Source organism: Sturnira hondurensis, unplaced genomic scaffold, assembly GCF_014824575.4.
Source record: "Sturnira hondurensis isolate 20B ecotype Veracruz unplaced genomic scaffold, ASM1482457v3 Scaffold0009125, whole genome shotgun sequence".
NCBI classification, from domain to species: Eukaryota; Metazoa; Chordata; class Mammalia; order Chiroptera; family Phyllostomidae; genus Sturnira; species Sturnira hondurensis.
In genome coordinates this window covers 4,139,748-4,156,501 of record NW_028081756.1, presented here as the reverse complement: position 1 = coordinate 4,156,501, position 16,754 = coordinate 4,139,748, and the positions used below count along the sequence as shown (strand labels likewise).

General features: G+C 43.6%; 1 protein-coding gene across 3 annotated transcripts in view; it reads left to right on the top strand.

Moving 5' to 3' along the window:
- The window catches only part of ALOX5 (arachidonate 5-lipoxygenase), a 44,349-nt gene that overhangs the window by 12,818 nt on the left and 14,777 nt on the right, over window positions 1–16,754 (top strand). For all 3 annotated transcript variants that reach the window (XM_037056713.1, XM_037056712.1, XM_037056711.1), the window contains exons 4-5: window positions 6,205–6,327; window positions 16,586–16,692. In XM_037056713.1, the coding sequence (XP_036912608.1) occupies window positions 6,205–6,327; window positions 16,586–16,692 (230 nt within the window). The remainder of the gene's footprint in view (window positions 1–6,204; window positions 6,328–16,585; window positions 16,693–16,754) is intronic.

Genomic DNA, 16,754 nt, shown 5'->3' with positions numbered 1-16,754 from the left:
TATTACATTAACTCAATATATTAACCCAATATATTAACACTATAGCCCATTATTATTATTCACAATAACCCAAAAGTGGAAACAACCTAAATTCCATTAGCTGATGAATAGATAAAAAAATGTGATCTATTCCTATAATAGAATATTATTTGGCATTAAAAAGTAATGAGCCACGGATACATGCCAAACCATAAATGAACCTCAAAAACATTCTGCTAAATGGAAAAGTAATTTACAATAGAACACATATTATATGATTCTATTTATATGAAATGCCTAAACAGGCGAATCTATGGACACAAGCTAATAGATTAGTGGCTGCCTAGGGCTGGAAGTTGGAGATGAGGGATGGGGAGTGACTATTAATAGGTACAAGGTTTCTACTTGAGATGAGAATATTCCAAAATTAGATTATGGTGATAGATGCACAACTCTGTGAATATACTAAAAACCTGTTAACTGGATAATTATAAGGGGTGAATTTTATGGTATGTAAATTGTATCTCAATAAAGCTTTTTAAAAATAATAACAGCCTTGGCCAGGTTCCTCAGTTGTTTGGAGTGTCATTTCATACACCAAAAGGTGGTGGGTTTGATTCCCAGCCAGGGCACATACCTAGGTTGCGGGTTCAGTCTCTAATTGGGGCATGTACTGGAGGCAACTGATCAATGTTTCTCACATCAATGTTTCTCTCTCTCTAAAATCAATCAATGTATCCTCAGGTAAGGATTAAAAATAACAATAATAGTAAAAATAATAATACATAATCTAGAGTGCTCATGTGGAAACTGATGGTCAGTGGGCTGTATCCAGCCCTTAAATGTGTTTGATGGATCATTGTAGAGTTTTGAGTCAAGAGGGTGTTTATTCCCCAGGTTTCCTCAGTCTACACTTGTTTAATGGCTATATCAAGGCTTTTTTTTCTTTTAGTTTCCTGCTTTGGCCCCTGGAGACATTTGAGTTTGAGACTCTTTTCAAGAGAAAGGAGTGGAAGGTATCATGCTAAATAGTCAACATGATTACCTAAGGTGTTGATGGAGTGATGGCCATTATACTTTTCCACCTATTCCTCAGTAGTTTAACTTCTCACAAGGGATATGTAGTATTTCAGGGAGGTCTTAATCCAATAAAGTAATGGAAGGAGAATAATATAAAAGCAGAAAATACCTGTAATTCATTTATTTTCCCTCTTACTCATTTGGGATTTTACTATATATACTATTTTGACATCCTCCTTTTTTCCCTTAGAGATTTAGCAGAAACATTTCCCTCATATTTAAAAAATCTCATCACAAATATTGCCCTAGGTTTTATATTCTATTCTATGGATGCACCATAATTTACTTAAACACCAGTCTGACTGGACATTTCAGAGATTTCTAATTTTTTAATAAACAATGTAAAACCTTTGTGGAACTTTTGTGCATTTTTAAGTATTTCCTTAGGACAGGTGCCCAGAAATGAAATTACTAAAGCTAATAGTGTAAGTGATTAGTATATACTGACAAATTTCTTTACAAAAACCTTAACCAGTTTTCACAAGCAGTGTATGGGTATCCAATTTCACCAATTATTTCTGTAACTAGGTGGAATCTTTTTTTAACTTTTCTAGTTTTTAAAGGTATCTCTCATCTCTTAGCTTTTTATCCTTCCCCCCACTTTCGGGGAACCCAGCAGTGGTGCTGTAAGTGGTCAAGAACGTGCTACTGGTTGCCCCAGCCTTAAAACTATCTTTAACTCAACCCTGGCCAGGTAGCTCCATTGGTTGGAGCATTGTCCCATACACCAAAACGTTGCAGGTTTGATCCTCGGTAGTAGTCTTTTACAGGAAGACTTTACTTCTCCTGCGAAAAGGGGCTTTGGGAGGATCTAGGGGGATGGGGCAGAAGGGTTTTCTGGCAAGACAGTTTGCCCCTTTTTAACAGATCTAATCGTCAATTTTTTTTCTTCCTCCTTCCACTAATCTTTCCTTTTCAGACCCACCCCCACCCGTTTCCGTTCAGGAAACGCTGACTTTGTGCAGTCTGCATAATCTTTGACTTCCTCTTTCACATGAACTCTCAGGCTTCCAGATTAGAGTTTGAAAGTAAAGTCACAACTAAGAATAGTCTCTAATATGCCAGAGAGCTGGCAAGTCCAGCTGGCCCTCATCATTCAATCAGCCAGGTAGGGAGATGATGAAGCCCACACAGGTCATAAGTCACTGCCCACATTCTCTCACTGTGACTTCATGTACCTGTGTGGTACCTGAACACACACACACACACACACATAGAGCTATGCATGGTGTCGTAGTTTTTAATCTACATCATTTAACATAATCATTCTGTGCCTTACTTTTTTTCATTCATCATTGTTTTAAAAAGCTTCCAGTTGACATGGATAGGTGTCACCCATCATTTTAGCTTCTGTATACCATACCGTCTTATGAATAAACCACCATGCTCACCCCCTCTCCTGCTGATAGACATGTGGGCTGTTTTTAACTTATGGTTATTACATGGTGGACTTCAATGACCTTTCTCATACATCATCTGGTGCTCTCATAGAAGAGTTATTCTAGGGAATATTCCTAGAAGTAGGCTTGCAGAGTTGTAGACCACATTTTAAGTTTTCTAGATATTACCAATTGTTTTCCAAGGGGTTTCTGCCAATTTTCGCCCCTACCAGCTGTTTCTGAAGGTTACTATTTCCCTACATCATGAAGAGACTTTGCACCTTGAGGCATTTTCATTTTACCAATTAATCTGAAGTAGTATCTGTTTTCTTCCTCCTTAAATTACCTCATATTCCTTGCTTTATATGAAAGTATCTTAACTTATTCAACCATTCTCCTATTGATGGACATTTATGTTGTTTCCTTTTTGTGTCTTTGTTTGTTTTTGTATTATAAATAGTGCTACAAGAAGTAGACATGTACAAACATCCTGATGTACCCATGTTTTAATTACTGTCAGATTAATATCCAGAACTCACGTTGCTGGGTCAAATCAATATTTTTCACTTTAAGAAATACTGACAAAAATCCTTTGCCAAAATTTTATAGTAATTTTCAGTCCCACCAATTGTTCATAAAAATGTACTTTAATTCATACTTTTGCCAATACCTGGTGATACTGATCTTTAAAATTTTTGACATTCTGAAAACCCCTGAGATCCCTTGTTATTTTAATCTGCATTTCCCTGACCACTGGTGAGTTAAGCATCTCTGCATTGCCTCACTTTGAAGTGCCTATTTACATGTCAGAATGGTGTCCCTTGGTATATGTACGCATGTCATCTGTCTTCTGTTGCCTTTCTCACAGAGGATTTTAGTTATTTTCTAAACTATGCATATTGTTTTTCCTTTATAACTTTTGGGTTCTCTGCTTTGTTTAGAAGGCCCTTCCCATCCAATGTTACATAAATACTCCTATATTTTTATCTAACACTTTTATAATTTTGTTTTTTTTAACTTTAGGCCTCTTTTCATATGCCATGTATTTTTATCCATAATGTGAAGTAGAAGTCAAAGTTCTCTGGTATCATTTATTATATAATACATTTCTTTCTACTGCCCTGGCTGCCAGTTCCTGGGCTTAGCTCCCATTTAGAGCCACTTGCTTTGTGTCCCATGAAAGTTGTTGAATCTCTCTGTGCCTCAATCCCCACAATCTATAAAGTGGACAGAATAATAGAACTACATCATAGGGTTTTTGAGAGAATTAAATTTGTTAAACCATGAAAACACACAGAATATTATTTGGCACATAGAAAGCATAGAATAAGTATTAGCTAGCTTTGTATTATACTCACATATTTTCTTGGGTCTGATTCTGGACTTTGTGTATTAGTCTATTTTTTTACTCCACAGCCCAGCACCATCTTTTTTATTATCATAACTTTCTAATATATGTTAATAGCTGTTTTGTTATTTCACTGCTCTTTAAAGATTTTCATCATGAGAATTGTTTTGAATTACATTGAATTGTGTTATGTGCTGGCATTTTAGTGATCGTCGGGCTTTCCATCTGAGAACTCAATCTGTTCTTTCAATAAAATTTCTAGTTTTCTTCATGCAGGTCTTCCTCCTTTCAAGTTACTTTATAACTAGGGAAATTACAGCTTGCATAACTCTGAGTGGGATATTTTTCTGTTTGTAAATAGTATTGCTAGTATAAAGATAAATTACTCATTTTTAAAAATATTTACCTTGTTCTGACAGCTTACTAATTTTTATTGGCACTAATCATTTTTCAGTATATTTTATTATGCTATCACAGTTGTCTCAATTTTTCCTCCATTGTCCCCCTCCACCCAGTAACCCCTTCCCTCCAGTAATTAACCCCTTAGTTCATGTGCATGGGTTGTGTATACATGTTCTTTGGCTTCACCATTTCCTATACTATTCTTAACATCCCCCCGTCTATTTTGTACTTACCAACTATGCTTTTTAATCTCTGCACCTTCTCCCCCATTCTGTCTCTTCCTCTTCCCTGCCAATAACCCTCCAAATGATCTCCATACCTGTGATTCTGTTCCTGTTGTAGCTGTTTGCTTAGTTTGTTTGTCTTTTTAGATTCAGTTGTTGATAGTTGTGAATTTGTTGTCTTTTTAATGTTCATAGTTTTTATCTTTTTTTTCTTAGATAAGTCCCTTTAACATTTCATGTGATAGGGCTTCGTGATAATGAACTCCTTTAACTTTACCTTATCTGGGGAATCACTTTATCTGCCCTTCCATCCTAAATGATAGCTTTGCTTGATAGAGTAAGCTAGGTTGTAGGTCCTTGCTTTTCATCACTTTGAATACTTCTTGCCAGTCCCTTCTTGCCTGCAAAGTTTCTTTTGAGAAACCAGCTGATAGTTTTATGGGTACTCCTTTGTAAGTAACTCTCTGCTTTTCTCTTATTATTAGGATTCTCTCTTTATCTTTAACCTCTGACATTTTAATTATGATATGTCTTGATGTGGTCCTCTTTGGGTCCAACTTGTTTGGGATTCTCTGTGCTTCCTGAACTTGTATGTCTATTCCCTTTGCCAAATCAGGGAAGTTTTCTTTCATTATTTTTTCAAATAAGTTTTCAATTTCTGGCTCTTCCTCTTCTGAAACATTGAGTATATCTCAATGTTTTACTTTTCTTTCATAAGAGAGATTTAAAAGGAAGGAACCTCAAGGTGAAGACTGTCTCTGTAGTCTGAGGATGTGCCTGCCATCAGGGCAACATATTATAGTTGAGGGTGTATCCAAAGAGGTGCTGGGACCCTTTCCAAGGCCCTGAGTCAACCCACTTTGATGTTTCTTGGGCATTGTAGTGGGAGGTCTGAGGCCTTATATTCTTATATTTAGAATATAACTAGAAAAGCTGAAATCTCAGAATGTAAATTTTGGTTTTTAAACAAATATAAGATCATTCTCCCTGCACGAAAGAAACTGACAGTTTGTTTTGTTTTTGCTATAAGCAAAGACAAAAGTAAAATTTGAAACAACAAAACATAAACATCCAATGCTGCAGGTTAGGTTTCAAGGACACCAGGATACAAAAACTTTGGTTGACTAGAGTGCATGGCCCTTTGTTAGGGGGAGCTATTATGATGTTAAGAAGCCCTAAACCTGCTATTGGCAGCTATCTGTGCCCAGTGGAAGCAGGAGGATCACTTAGCTACCTGCCACCTTGTGCACCCTACTGCTCAGCCCTAACAAGTGTCCCTACCCCCTGCTCCCCCACCCCACACCACCATCTCACACAGTTCAGGGTGCATTGACCAAGATGGTGGGACATTGATGTCTAGGTCAGGCATGGTGGGGCAGTCTTTGCCACATGTAACTTTGGTGATCAGCAAGGCAGTTCTGTGCTGGGGGGCGGGGGGGGGGGACATTGGGAGATATTGCTGTTCAGTGTCACCACAAATAAATTAGGTCTTCTGATGCTTACTTTTTCATTTCCTTTCACACAATAGTACACATGTACCATTCACTCACTATTCCTCTGCTGTAAGCTGTTTTAGGTTGAGGAGGCCTCAGACCTCCCACTATAATGCTCAAGGAACATCAAAGTGGACTGACTCAGGGCCTTGGAAAGGGTCCCAGCACCTCTTTGGATGCACCCTCAACTATATGTTGCCCCGATAGCAGGCACATCCTCAGACTACACAGACAGTCTTCACCTTGAGGTGCCGACCCAAAGGCATTAACCCATTTTTCTCCTCCTTTTGTATGCTCAGATGGATGGAATGGAACCCTGGATTCCCCTTGAGTATTGATGCCAAAAGCCACAAGGATTTACCTCGCGATATCCAGTTTGATAGTGAGAAAGGAGTGGACTTTGTTCTGAACTACTCTAAAGCGTAAGTCAAGGAGAACTTAAGGATAATGGACAGCTTCTCCCACGGCCAGGGCTGCAAGTGTGACCCTCACTCCTTTCCTCATGGGGCCCATGAGCTTAGGGAGCAGCTCAGCCGAACACCTTTTTTCAAATGCTTTTGAATATATCTTGTTTATAGAGTGGATTCTCAATGCACAATCACAGCATATCTTCTATGTAAAAAAACTTACAACCTGGAAGGCTCCAGATAGCTATGTTTCACCTCAAAATGGAAGTCTTTACTTGGAATGCCTCATTCCCACCCACATCTTTTACCCTCATGACCACCTCAAGGGAAAAAAGTATGTCACCAAGATGGCAGGACTCTGCAGTGATAATGGCCACCATGCCTGTATTGATCCCTGGCATGTATTACTTATCCCCATTCATCTTTCACAACAACCCCATGAGGTAGGCATTTGCAGATGGGGAAGCTGAGGACTAACGAAGTCAAATACCTGGGCCAAGATCCCTGCTACTACATTGCAGAGATCAGAGTGTTATGCTTTCTCTTTGAGGCCGAATTACCAGAGGAGTTTTAAAACTTGCCAAACCCTGAGATTCCTGGGTCCTTGTTAAAAATATGGAGCCCCAGCCCCACTCCAGGGCTAATAAAAAGACCTTTGAATCTATACCTTGACACTTTAGGGAATTCTCACAAGTGTGGAAATTCAGAAAACCTTAAATCCTCATTCTGCAACCTGATAAAGAGTTAGAATGCCCTTAGGAGCTCCAGCACCTCCTGACCCCAGAGCCAGGAGCTGTCTGACCCAGAGTAGAACTGTGGCCCACAGTGGACATCTCCAGGAAGAAAACAGGTGGAGAACTACCCACCCATCACTTAGATGCATAGCTGCTCCCCTAGAGAAAGGTGTCTTATTTGTTTGGACTTCTGAAAGGAAATTGCAGAAGGCCACATGCCCAGGCCTGTGTCAAAACCTTTGTCCTTTGAACATTTTGGAAGAACTGTACATACACACAGAGCCTCACAATAATTCTCTGCAGGAAATCTCCTCACGTCATAAAGACCATATGCATTTGTCTCTCTAAAGCTGCATCTAAGTGGGAGGGCAGAGTAGTAAGGGTCTGACTTAACAAGCCTCTGCCAAATACCAAGCTCCTTAGTGTGGGTGCTTTCTACATAGAATGATGTACTTTAACCTTCACAGTAGGGAAGGTTAAATCTTCCCTTGGGAAGTAGGTGGTGTGTTTCCAGATGAGTAAACTGAGGTTCCACTGGGTCCAAGTCAAAGAACTTACCTAAAATTATTTAGGCAGAAATTGGCAAAACCAGGATTTGAATGTAGGTCTGTGTGGGTGCAAAGCTGGGGATTCCTCCTTACCACTACCACTATAATTGGGATCAACTAGAGAGAAAAATTAAAACCAAATGCCTGGGTTGATAATGCAGCAGTACCCAACATCTGGCTTCCTGGAAGCATCATGGCAATTAAATGTCCTATTCCCACACAGAAACTGGCATTGTTGAGTCAAAGGCATGTTGCTTTAGTAAGGCAGAGCCCAGACCAAAATGAGATAGGCAGAACAGAGGCCCCTGTGACAGGAAAAGAAAATTATAAAATGGAGGTGCAGTGAAGTCACGGGAAAAGATACTGCTTTGGGGAATAGTGCCTCCTTGCTTGGTAATGGTAGAAGGTTGGATGGTAGATGGATGGATAGGGAATAGATGGATTGTGGAGGGTGGATGAATGGTGGAAGGATGGATGGGGGTGGGTAGATTCATGGATAGTAAGACAAAGAAGAATGGATGGATGGATGGATGGATGGATGGATGATGAAGGGAGAGAGAGATGAATAGATATGCAAATGGTGGATGGATGAATGGATGGTGGGATGAAGATCAGGCTGTGCCCTTCTTATGTCCGCTCAGTGTTCCTTAAGGTCACAGTCATCTTTGTATTTCAGAAGCCTAGCACAGCAGTTGCCACAGACTAGGTGCTGAGTATACTTTGTGAAAATAAAATGAGTGTGACCCAACTGGCCTCTCAGGGGCCTTCACTGTCACTTCATAGACCCCCACTTCACACATGCACACACATGCACAATTACCTTTCCTTCTCATGTATCCCTATCATGGCTAATGGTAGCTCAGATCAGTGGTTCACAATTCTGATTGTGCATTTAGTGAGGCAGATTCTATGCTACCTCACCCTTCGTCACTCTGCCATGCCTGCACCTGCCAGCATCTTCCAGTCTGGGCATAGGTATATTTTAAAAGTTCCCTGGGAAATTCCAATGTGCAGCTAGGTTTGAAGCTACTTGCCTAGATTCCTTCCTTAGGCTTATATTCCTCCCAGTTGCATGTGGGGTCAAGTCCATCTCCTGGGGTCTCACTGAACATATCTTCCTCTCCCAGGTCTACCATCTAGCCCTGGGTGTTCAGAAACCTCCTTCTACCTACTTCTGTGGGCTCCATCCCACATAGCAATTGGAAGGTTATTGTCAAGTGGACATATAGTTTGTTGGAGGTTCCACCTACAAAAGGTGAATATATCTCTTTTATTCCAATATCTGAGATCTTTCAGTGATTGCCCCAACTGCAGGCAAGAGCCCAGGTACATTCAGCCAGCTCGCCCACTTCTATCCTGCCCCACCTGCAGGAGATATTCCAGCCATGAACATCCAGACTGATTTGCCAGGAAACTTAATTTCCCTTTGTCTTCGCTCATGCTGTTTCTTTGGCCTCAAATGCCCATTTTTGCCCAGCTAAGTCCAACTCATCATTTTTCAGGACTTCGGTGAGGTGCCTTTTCTTCCAGAAACTCTTAGAAGCCCCTGGGTCTGAGTGATATTTTTTCCCCTGTGCTCCCCCAGATTGGCTTCACAGGCCACCATCTTTCAACTTACACCATAGCCCATCTTTATTTACATCTTTCATGTCACTTGGCTTCTTGAGCTGTGGAGCCCAAGTGACATGGAAGACATCTGAGATGGGCCCTCAGCCTCAGCTGGCACAGCACAAATAGAGTGGTCAGCTGAGCACCACCTTTCTTGGCACAGTGGACTGAGATCCATGGAGTCCTAAGGAGGAGATAAGAGACATGACCTCTGCATTTGAGGTGGGGTGGTGTGAGGTCTGAGTCAAAGGGGGTTGACTTCAGGGAAGCAGTTCAGAAGAACCACCTTTACCTTGGGGAGATAAGGGGTACATGGGAGAGGGTCTTGGGCTAGTAGAAGGTGATCCTACGGAAACTGTGTAACTTCTCTCAGCCTTGGTGTTTTCATCTAAAAACAAGACTACACCTCTAACTTGGAGTTTTTGTGATAATATAGTATGCATACGTACTACATATTTTTTAAAGATTTTTATTTATTTATCTTTAGAGGGGAAGGGAAGGAGAGAGGGAGAGAAACATCAATGTATGGTTGCCTCTCATGCGTCCGCTGCCGGGAACTGGAACCAGGAACCGGGAACTGGCCTGCAACCCAGGCATGTGCCCTGACTGGGAATCAAACTGCGATCGTGTGGTTCGCAGGCCCGTGCTCAATCCACTGAGCTACACCAGCCAGGGCTCGTACTACATATTTTAACCATGCATGGAAAAGTTTCTCTCTAAAGACAGTTAGTCTACCTCCATTCTTGGTAATGTGGTCATGCCAGGCAGGACCCACTTCTCTATCATCATGCACCTGCTGAGCACCTGTAGATTGGCTTCTGCCCTCAAGGGCTCATTGAGGAACCCTCAGTCTATCTGGTGCTATCTCATTAGGGGATCCAGGAAGGCTTCACAGCAGAAGGCCATCTGGCCTAGCCCTGCTGCGGGCCAAGCAGACACAGAGAAGTAGGACAAGGATACTGGGGCAGAGAGAGCCACCATATGCTAAGTTCAGACATGACTGGGCCTGCTCACAGAACCAGGTGAGTTGTGAAATTTCCTGATGGCATCAGAGGAGGAGCATCTTATGTGTTTATTCACTACTCACTGTTTGCAGTCTGGAGCTTGATTGCAATAGGTTAGCAGACTGATAAGGACATGTTCTCTTTAGAAGAAATTGAGAAAGAGAGCTTCCTTCCCAGTAGAGTAGGACAGTGCAGAAATGTGACTAAATTTTGGGACAGTTAACTGTCCTCATGCAAAGACCAGGGTGCTCAGACCCTCATCCACTGCATTTTTCATCAGATGAGATTGGATGGGGGTAGCTCCTTGAAGGGATATCCTTCTCCCTGGTCCAGAGGCACCTGACCCATACCCCAGTCATCTTCCTAGAAAGGCAGCACCAGAAATGCTGTCATGAGCCACTATGGACCACTACAAGTCTGGATTTGCAGTCTTCAATGAAAGATGAGAAGATGTACAGAGAGTTAGAGCTGCACTGCAGAAGCTTAACCTGGCAGGCGTTGGGAGGTCAGATGAGAGAGCCCAGAGGAAGAGAAGAAGCTGACTGAAGACAGGGAACAGGAGATCGGGGATGTTGTATGAACAGACCAAAGATCCAGTCTGAATTCAGATCACAGTGGGGAGATGCTGATGGAAGAACCCAAGCACCCTTGACATTATGCATCTGGCTTGTAAGGAAAGTAGACAGTTCTTAAAAAGAGAAGCTGAGGAAGAAGAGGTTTGGAGGGAAAGATGAGCCCAGTGATGGGGCATGTTAAGCTCAAGAGGTCTGTGCGGCCTTTGCTGGCAAGGTCTGGTGATTAGTAGGAAATGCAGTCTTGAGGCTGTGCAGAAAATCCTTAAGAGAACATTGAGGCCAAGCAAGGTCAGGAGCCCTGTGAGGCACAGGGAAAAGAGGCAAAGGGCCGGATACAGGCTTGGTTGTTGAGGGGAAGAGGGCAGTAAGAGGAGTCTGTGTGGTCTGACAGCAGTAATTCCCCTTATCCTTTGCTCCCAGCCCACACACCAGCTACCCAGTGCACAGTGCCTGTCTGAGGTGAGACAAAATTATCATGTATATATGGCAGCTCCTTGAAAGAAGCCGGTAGTGAAAGCAAGAAAAGAGCTGACCCCTAAGATGAAGAAGAAAAGGGGCCTAGAGAGAAGAGATGGACTCCCAAAGGAAGGGACATAGTTCTAGTGAGGGTTGAGGGTGATGGAAGCAGGCTGGTGAGGAATAGGGGTGGAGCCCTCAAGCTAGGAATGAGAAAGAGAGGGTAAGATGAAAGAATGAAGAAGGAGGGATGTTGAGAGAGCTCACTCTCTTGGCTTTGGAGGCCAAAGCCATGAGTTTTGTGTGGAAAGACCCCACCTCTTATTGCCGCTCCAGCTCAGAAAGAAGCTGGCAGCACATCACCAAAGCACTCATAGAAAATAGGGTTCTTCCCCTTAACTTTATAAATGCCACCCAAAAGCCCCCACTATTCTTGGAAACTTCTAAGTGATGCCTGTATTTCTGTATTTCAACCCTATTTACCTCTAATGAATTTTGTTGCAAAATCAGAGCTTTGTCCCAGTGGAAATGAAATTTGTTTCCAATTTCATTTGTAGGGGGTAGAAATGTAGGAGGGTGGAAGTCCCACCTAAAAGTTATATCTAAAATTTTTAAAATTATAATTGCTAAAGTAGCATTTTTCTTATTTAAAATAGGTCATAGAATAACAGCAAGAATTAATACAAAGCACAAAGCATAAAGTAGCATTTCCTTGAAAAGGGGTTTGTTCTATAGTCAATTTAATTTGAAAATATTGCAACCTTCTCAGCAGTGGTTCTCAAACTATACCTTGTAGCAGAATCCCCTGGGAGCTTGTGAAAACCTGGATTTCGGACCCACTCCCAAGTCTCCAATTCAGAAATCTGCATTTCTGACAAGGTCACAGTGGGTGCAGCTGGTCTGGGTACAACATTGAGAGTCCCTGCTCTAGAAGACTGTAAGGGCTCAAGAAGCCCTGGTACAAAGAAATCTGCTTAATGTTGTCTCAGTGCTCTCTCTAGACTCCTCAGAGGGGCTCAGATGTCTCTCAGTACGCAGGTCAGGGAAATGAGGTTAAAGGGCACTTACCCTTTTCCCCTTTTTATTTTTTTCTCTTCGTCATGTCCTCTGCTCTTCAGTTTAGCTCAACTGGTATTTTTGTAGTGCCTATTGTATGCCTGGGTACAGGACTATACTGGGTTCCAGGAATCTTTGCCCTTTCTTTGCTGGTGGCCCTCCCCCATATCTCCCTTAAGCCTATACTGGGATTAGAAAAAGAAAATGCTGATTCTTGCCTTGAAACTAACTCATTCAAGGAAGGAATAGTTTAATGAGTTTTTTGCTGTTAATGGCTCACAATGGCTGTTTTTTTGCAAGGCCCATCTTAGGACAACTGGGCGTCTCCTGGATACTGGGCAACAGTTGGACAAGCAGCCAGGGTTCCCAGTGAGGGAACACAGGTCCGCACACCATCCTTCAAACAATCCTGTACACGTGGGCCACCATAGGACACTAGTCCAAGGTTTCTGATCAGTGGGATAAGAGTCTAAATTTCCAGTAAGCCCCCAGGTGACGTCCATGGACCACACTTGCAGGCCATATGTTTCTTTTCCTGGGGGAAAAATATATTAGTCTATTAAAATTAGCAACAAGTACCAACTCATCTCTACCGTTTAAAAGCAAAAGGTTGCTTACTTAAAGCTTGGCTAGCTGGGTTAGTTTCAGACTCTAGCTGTGCCATCTTGGTAGAATTCAGTTTTCTGAACCTGTTTCCTTGCTATAATATGAGCACTATCATTCCTAACTGCTAAAATTGTTATGAGGTTTAAATGAACTCATGTATGCAATGTTCCCATGGTGATGTCTGGCACACTCTAAGATGAATTTACTCTAGTGACTTTATTCTGGGTATTTAGAAGGACTTTCTCCTCAGTCCTGAGCCCAGGGAGCTGACTTTTCAGGCACTGTCACCACCTGTTTGCCAGCTTTTCTGGGCTGCTTCTGCCCGCAGGCCCAGAGAAGGTGGCGACCTGCCTCTCTTCCTTTGACAAGTGTCTCTTGAGTTTCTGGGGTATGGGGGCCCAAGATGGATCAAAAATGACCCCTGGTCCCAGTTCCAAGTTCATAGTCTAGTGAGGACTGAGCTGTGGACACTCATCACACTAGTATGAGGTGGGCATTCCTTAAGAAAAGAGCCCTGAGGATAATCAAAGCAAAGGAGGCAGTAACTCTGGGGGTGAATCTGAAAAACACTTTCTGAGATAGAAGGCCAATGTGGGTTTTGATGAGTCATAGGAGTTTGCCACACCAATTGGAGGAGAAGGAGTAGCATTCTGAGTAGTGGTAACTCTGGTGACCCAGGAGAACCAGAGTTTGGGCCTGTGTAGGGAAGTGGGCCTGAGGCTGCCAAGGCAGGGAGGTGAGCATGGAGCCCACCCTCTACCTGGGGAGGGTGGCAGAGGTCAGGACCATGGGGGTTTGAAGCAGGAACAAGGCCTGGGGAGCTGGACATTCTGCATTTTAGTGTCAAGAAGATAGGGGTTGGTTGTCAGATGCTTCAGAGAGATCAGGGAGCTTAGGGCTGACCAAGCCTTTTGGATATAGTCACTCAGAAGTCACCCGTGTCCTGGGTGAGAACACTTTTGGAGCAGAGCAGAAAGGAGAGGAGAGGAAGAGGAGTCAATAGGCAAAAATTCTTTCGTGACTTGGACATGAAGAAATGAGTGAATGAGACAGAATGCCCCAGGGAAAGGGACAGGCAAAGAGCTATGCTATAGAATGGATTATGGACTTAACCTAGTGCCCCCCGCCCCCGAGAATACTGTGACCCAAGGCTGCAGACTTTAATATTAACAGTAAATGATAATTATAGTACTAGTCACTAATATTTGTAGATATCTCTTTATATGCTGATGCTTTCTGTATATCATGTCAGCCCTGTGAGGCAGAGACAATCATTATGGCCATTTCATCAAGGATGAGGAAAACTGAGACACAGCAAGGTTAGGGACTTGTCCAAGGTTACATGGCTGGGAAGCAATGGGGCTGGGATTTCAGACCAGGACCTTAATACTCTGTGCTGACCTGCATGCATCTCAGCTGCCTTCTCTTGCCTTGGTGAGGACTTGCACATGAACTCCGGGCTCCATCCAGGGTCCTTGTGTCCAGACTCCAGTACATGGGTTGGGGACTGCAAGAGACTTTGCTCCAGCCCCCTACTGGTCTGATGGGGAAAGAGTGGCCAACCCAAGCCTGGTGGCCTGCTCTGCACTGCAGCCTCCTGATAGAAAGAGTCCATAGACCCAGGGCCTGCTCTGTGTCCCTGGGTCTTACGCCACCACAATGCTATTCTGCCTATGGCTAAGTCCAGTCCTGCCTATGGAAAATTGAAACTCGTGGCTGAGGTCACCAAAGAGGCCTTCTACATTGAACCTCCGCCTCTGAGCAGTTCGGTTTCCCCTCCACTTCTGGGTAACTCTGTCAACTCATTTCCTCTGAGCCACCTGCTATGCTTGGAACAAGACCAGCCTTGCTCAGTGAGTTTTGCCACACCCCCTTCCACACACAAAACTGTGAAATGGAAAATGAAGGAGCTGTTAGCAGGAAAGCAGCAGAGGAAATAAGAGCTCCTGCCTCTCCTGGCCCCAGGAAGCAGATCAGGGCAGGTTTCTACCTGCCTGTGTCATTATCTGGCCATGCTGTTACCTGCCTATGTGACCTTGAATGAGGTAGGTGCCCTGTCTGAGCTTCAGGTTCCTCTTTTTAGGATCTTTGAAGTCCCTTGTATTCCAGTTGTCTGTATGTATATAGAAATATTTTCCTCTAGAGAACATGCAAATATTTTCCTCCCAACTGCACTTCTTCCTGGATCTGTGTCTTCCTCTGAGTACTGCCCCACATCACCCTGTTTTGAACTCAAAGGTACTCAGCTGCAGAGACTGTGACCCTCTCCCAGTGCGGGGTGACCGGACTGTGGACTGTGACTCACACCCAGTTTCCCACAAGATCCTGGGGTCCAGTACCTCTTTCCTGGGCACCACCTAGTGCTGGGCCACTGTAGGGATCTGTGGGTTTCACTCCTGTGTGCCATACACACCTATGGGCTTTCCCACAGGGCTGAGCCACATTTGCCATTCCACATGGATTAGTTCCCTCATGTGGAATGGCAAATGTAGCTCAGCCCTATGGGAAAGCCCATACGTGTGTGTGGCACTCAGGATCCAAACCCATGGATTGGTTTCCTACAGGCTACCCTCAGAGCTGGGGGTTGTAGGAACCTGGGAAGACCTCTCCTCTACCAGAAGGAAGTCCTTTCTAAACTCAGACTGACACTGTAAGTCACAGGGAGACTTGCTCATGGGAATGAAACAGGTAACTGCTCATTACTTTCAGTCACATGTGTGCCACAGAGAGAAACTGAGGCAGAGTGTGTCACAGCGAGCACTGGCCAGAATTCCCAAACCTCTGTTCTGTACCTTGCTTGGGTTCTATAGGAAAGCCTGGCAAGCTTTTTCCCTTTCTCTCCATCTTTCCCAGGCCCATCCCATACCTGCCTCCTCCAGAAAGCCCCTAGGATTGCTCAGACCACTCAAATCTCACTCCTTATTGCCTATAGCCTGCACTTTGAACTTGTTGAGTTCCTGTCCTGGGTTATTTTCTGGTGTAATAAACATTCAGAAACTGTATCCTCCTCAGCACCAGCCACAAAGCCAGGGTTAGATAAAAAGTAAATGAGGGTTAAACTCAACTGAACTGCTGGTCCCTCTAAAACTCAGGAGACTGGATAGAACAGCTGCATAGGTGATTTGGCATTCTGTCCCTGGAAGCTTGCACTCAGAATGAATGAATGTGTGGACAAGAGCAGGCATGCACAAGGGATTAGAAGCACTGCACACTGTTCTTTTTTTTGAATAGGTGTAATTTTTTAGATTTTTAAATTTAATTTTAGAAAGGGGGAGGAGAAAGAGAGGGAGAGAAACACTGTGTGGGTGCCTCACGTGCGCCCCCTACTGGAGAATCTGGCCTGGAACCCAGGCATGTGCCCTAACTGGGAATCAAATCAGCGACCCTTTGGTTCACAGACAGTCAACCCACTGAGCCACACCAGCCAGGGCTGTAGACTTTTCTTGATGGCAGGCAGCCAATCTCTGTCATGGGTGAGGTGCAGGAGGAAGAGCATCGGTGTGGGTGCCAGTTTCTATCCTGGTTCCACAGGGCCAATCAGATATTCCCAGGAGCTGCCCTGGGCTCAAGTCTCCATTGCTCAGGTGGTATCTAGAGGCTCCATAAGACCACAGTGTGAAGGGTCTTTGCAGAGGGAGGCCCAGCATGTGTGAGAGAGGTGATGCTGTCTGTCCCTTGTTGTGCAGAATGGAGAACCTGTTTATCAATCGCTTCATGCACATGTTCCAGTCTTCCTGGAGTGACTTTGCTGACTTTGAAAAAATCTTCGTCAAGATCAGCAACACTATTTCTGGTGAGTGTGCCTTTGGGGGCTCTCATCGTGCTGGAAGACTAGTCTGGGATTGGAAAGTGCTG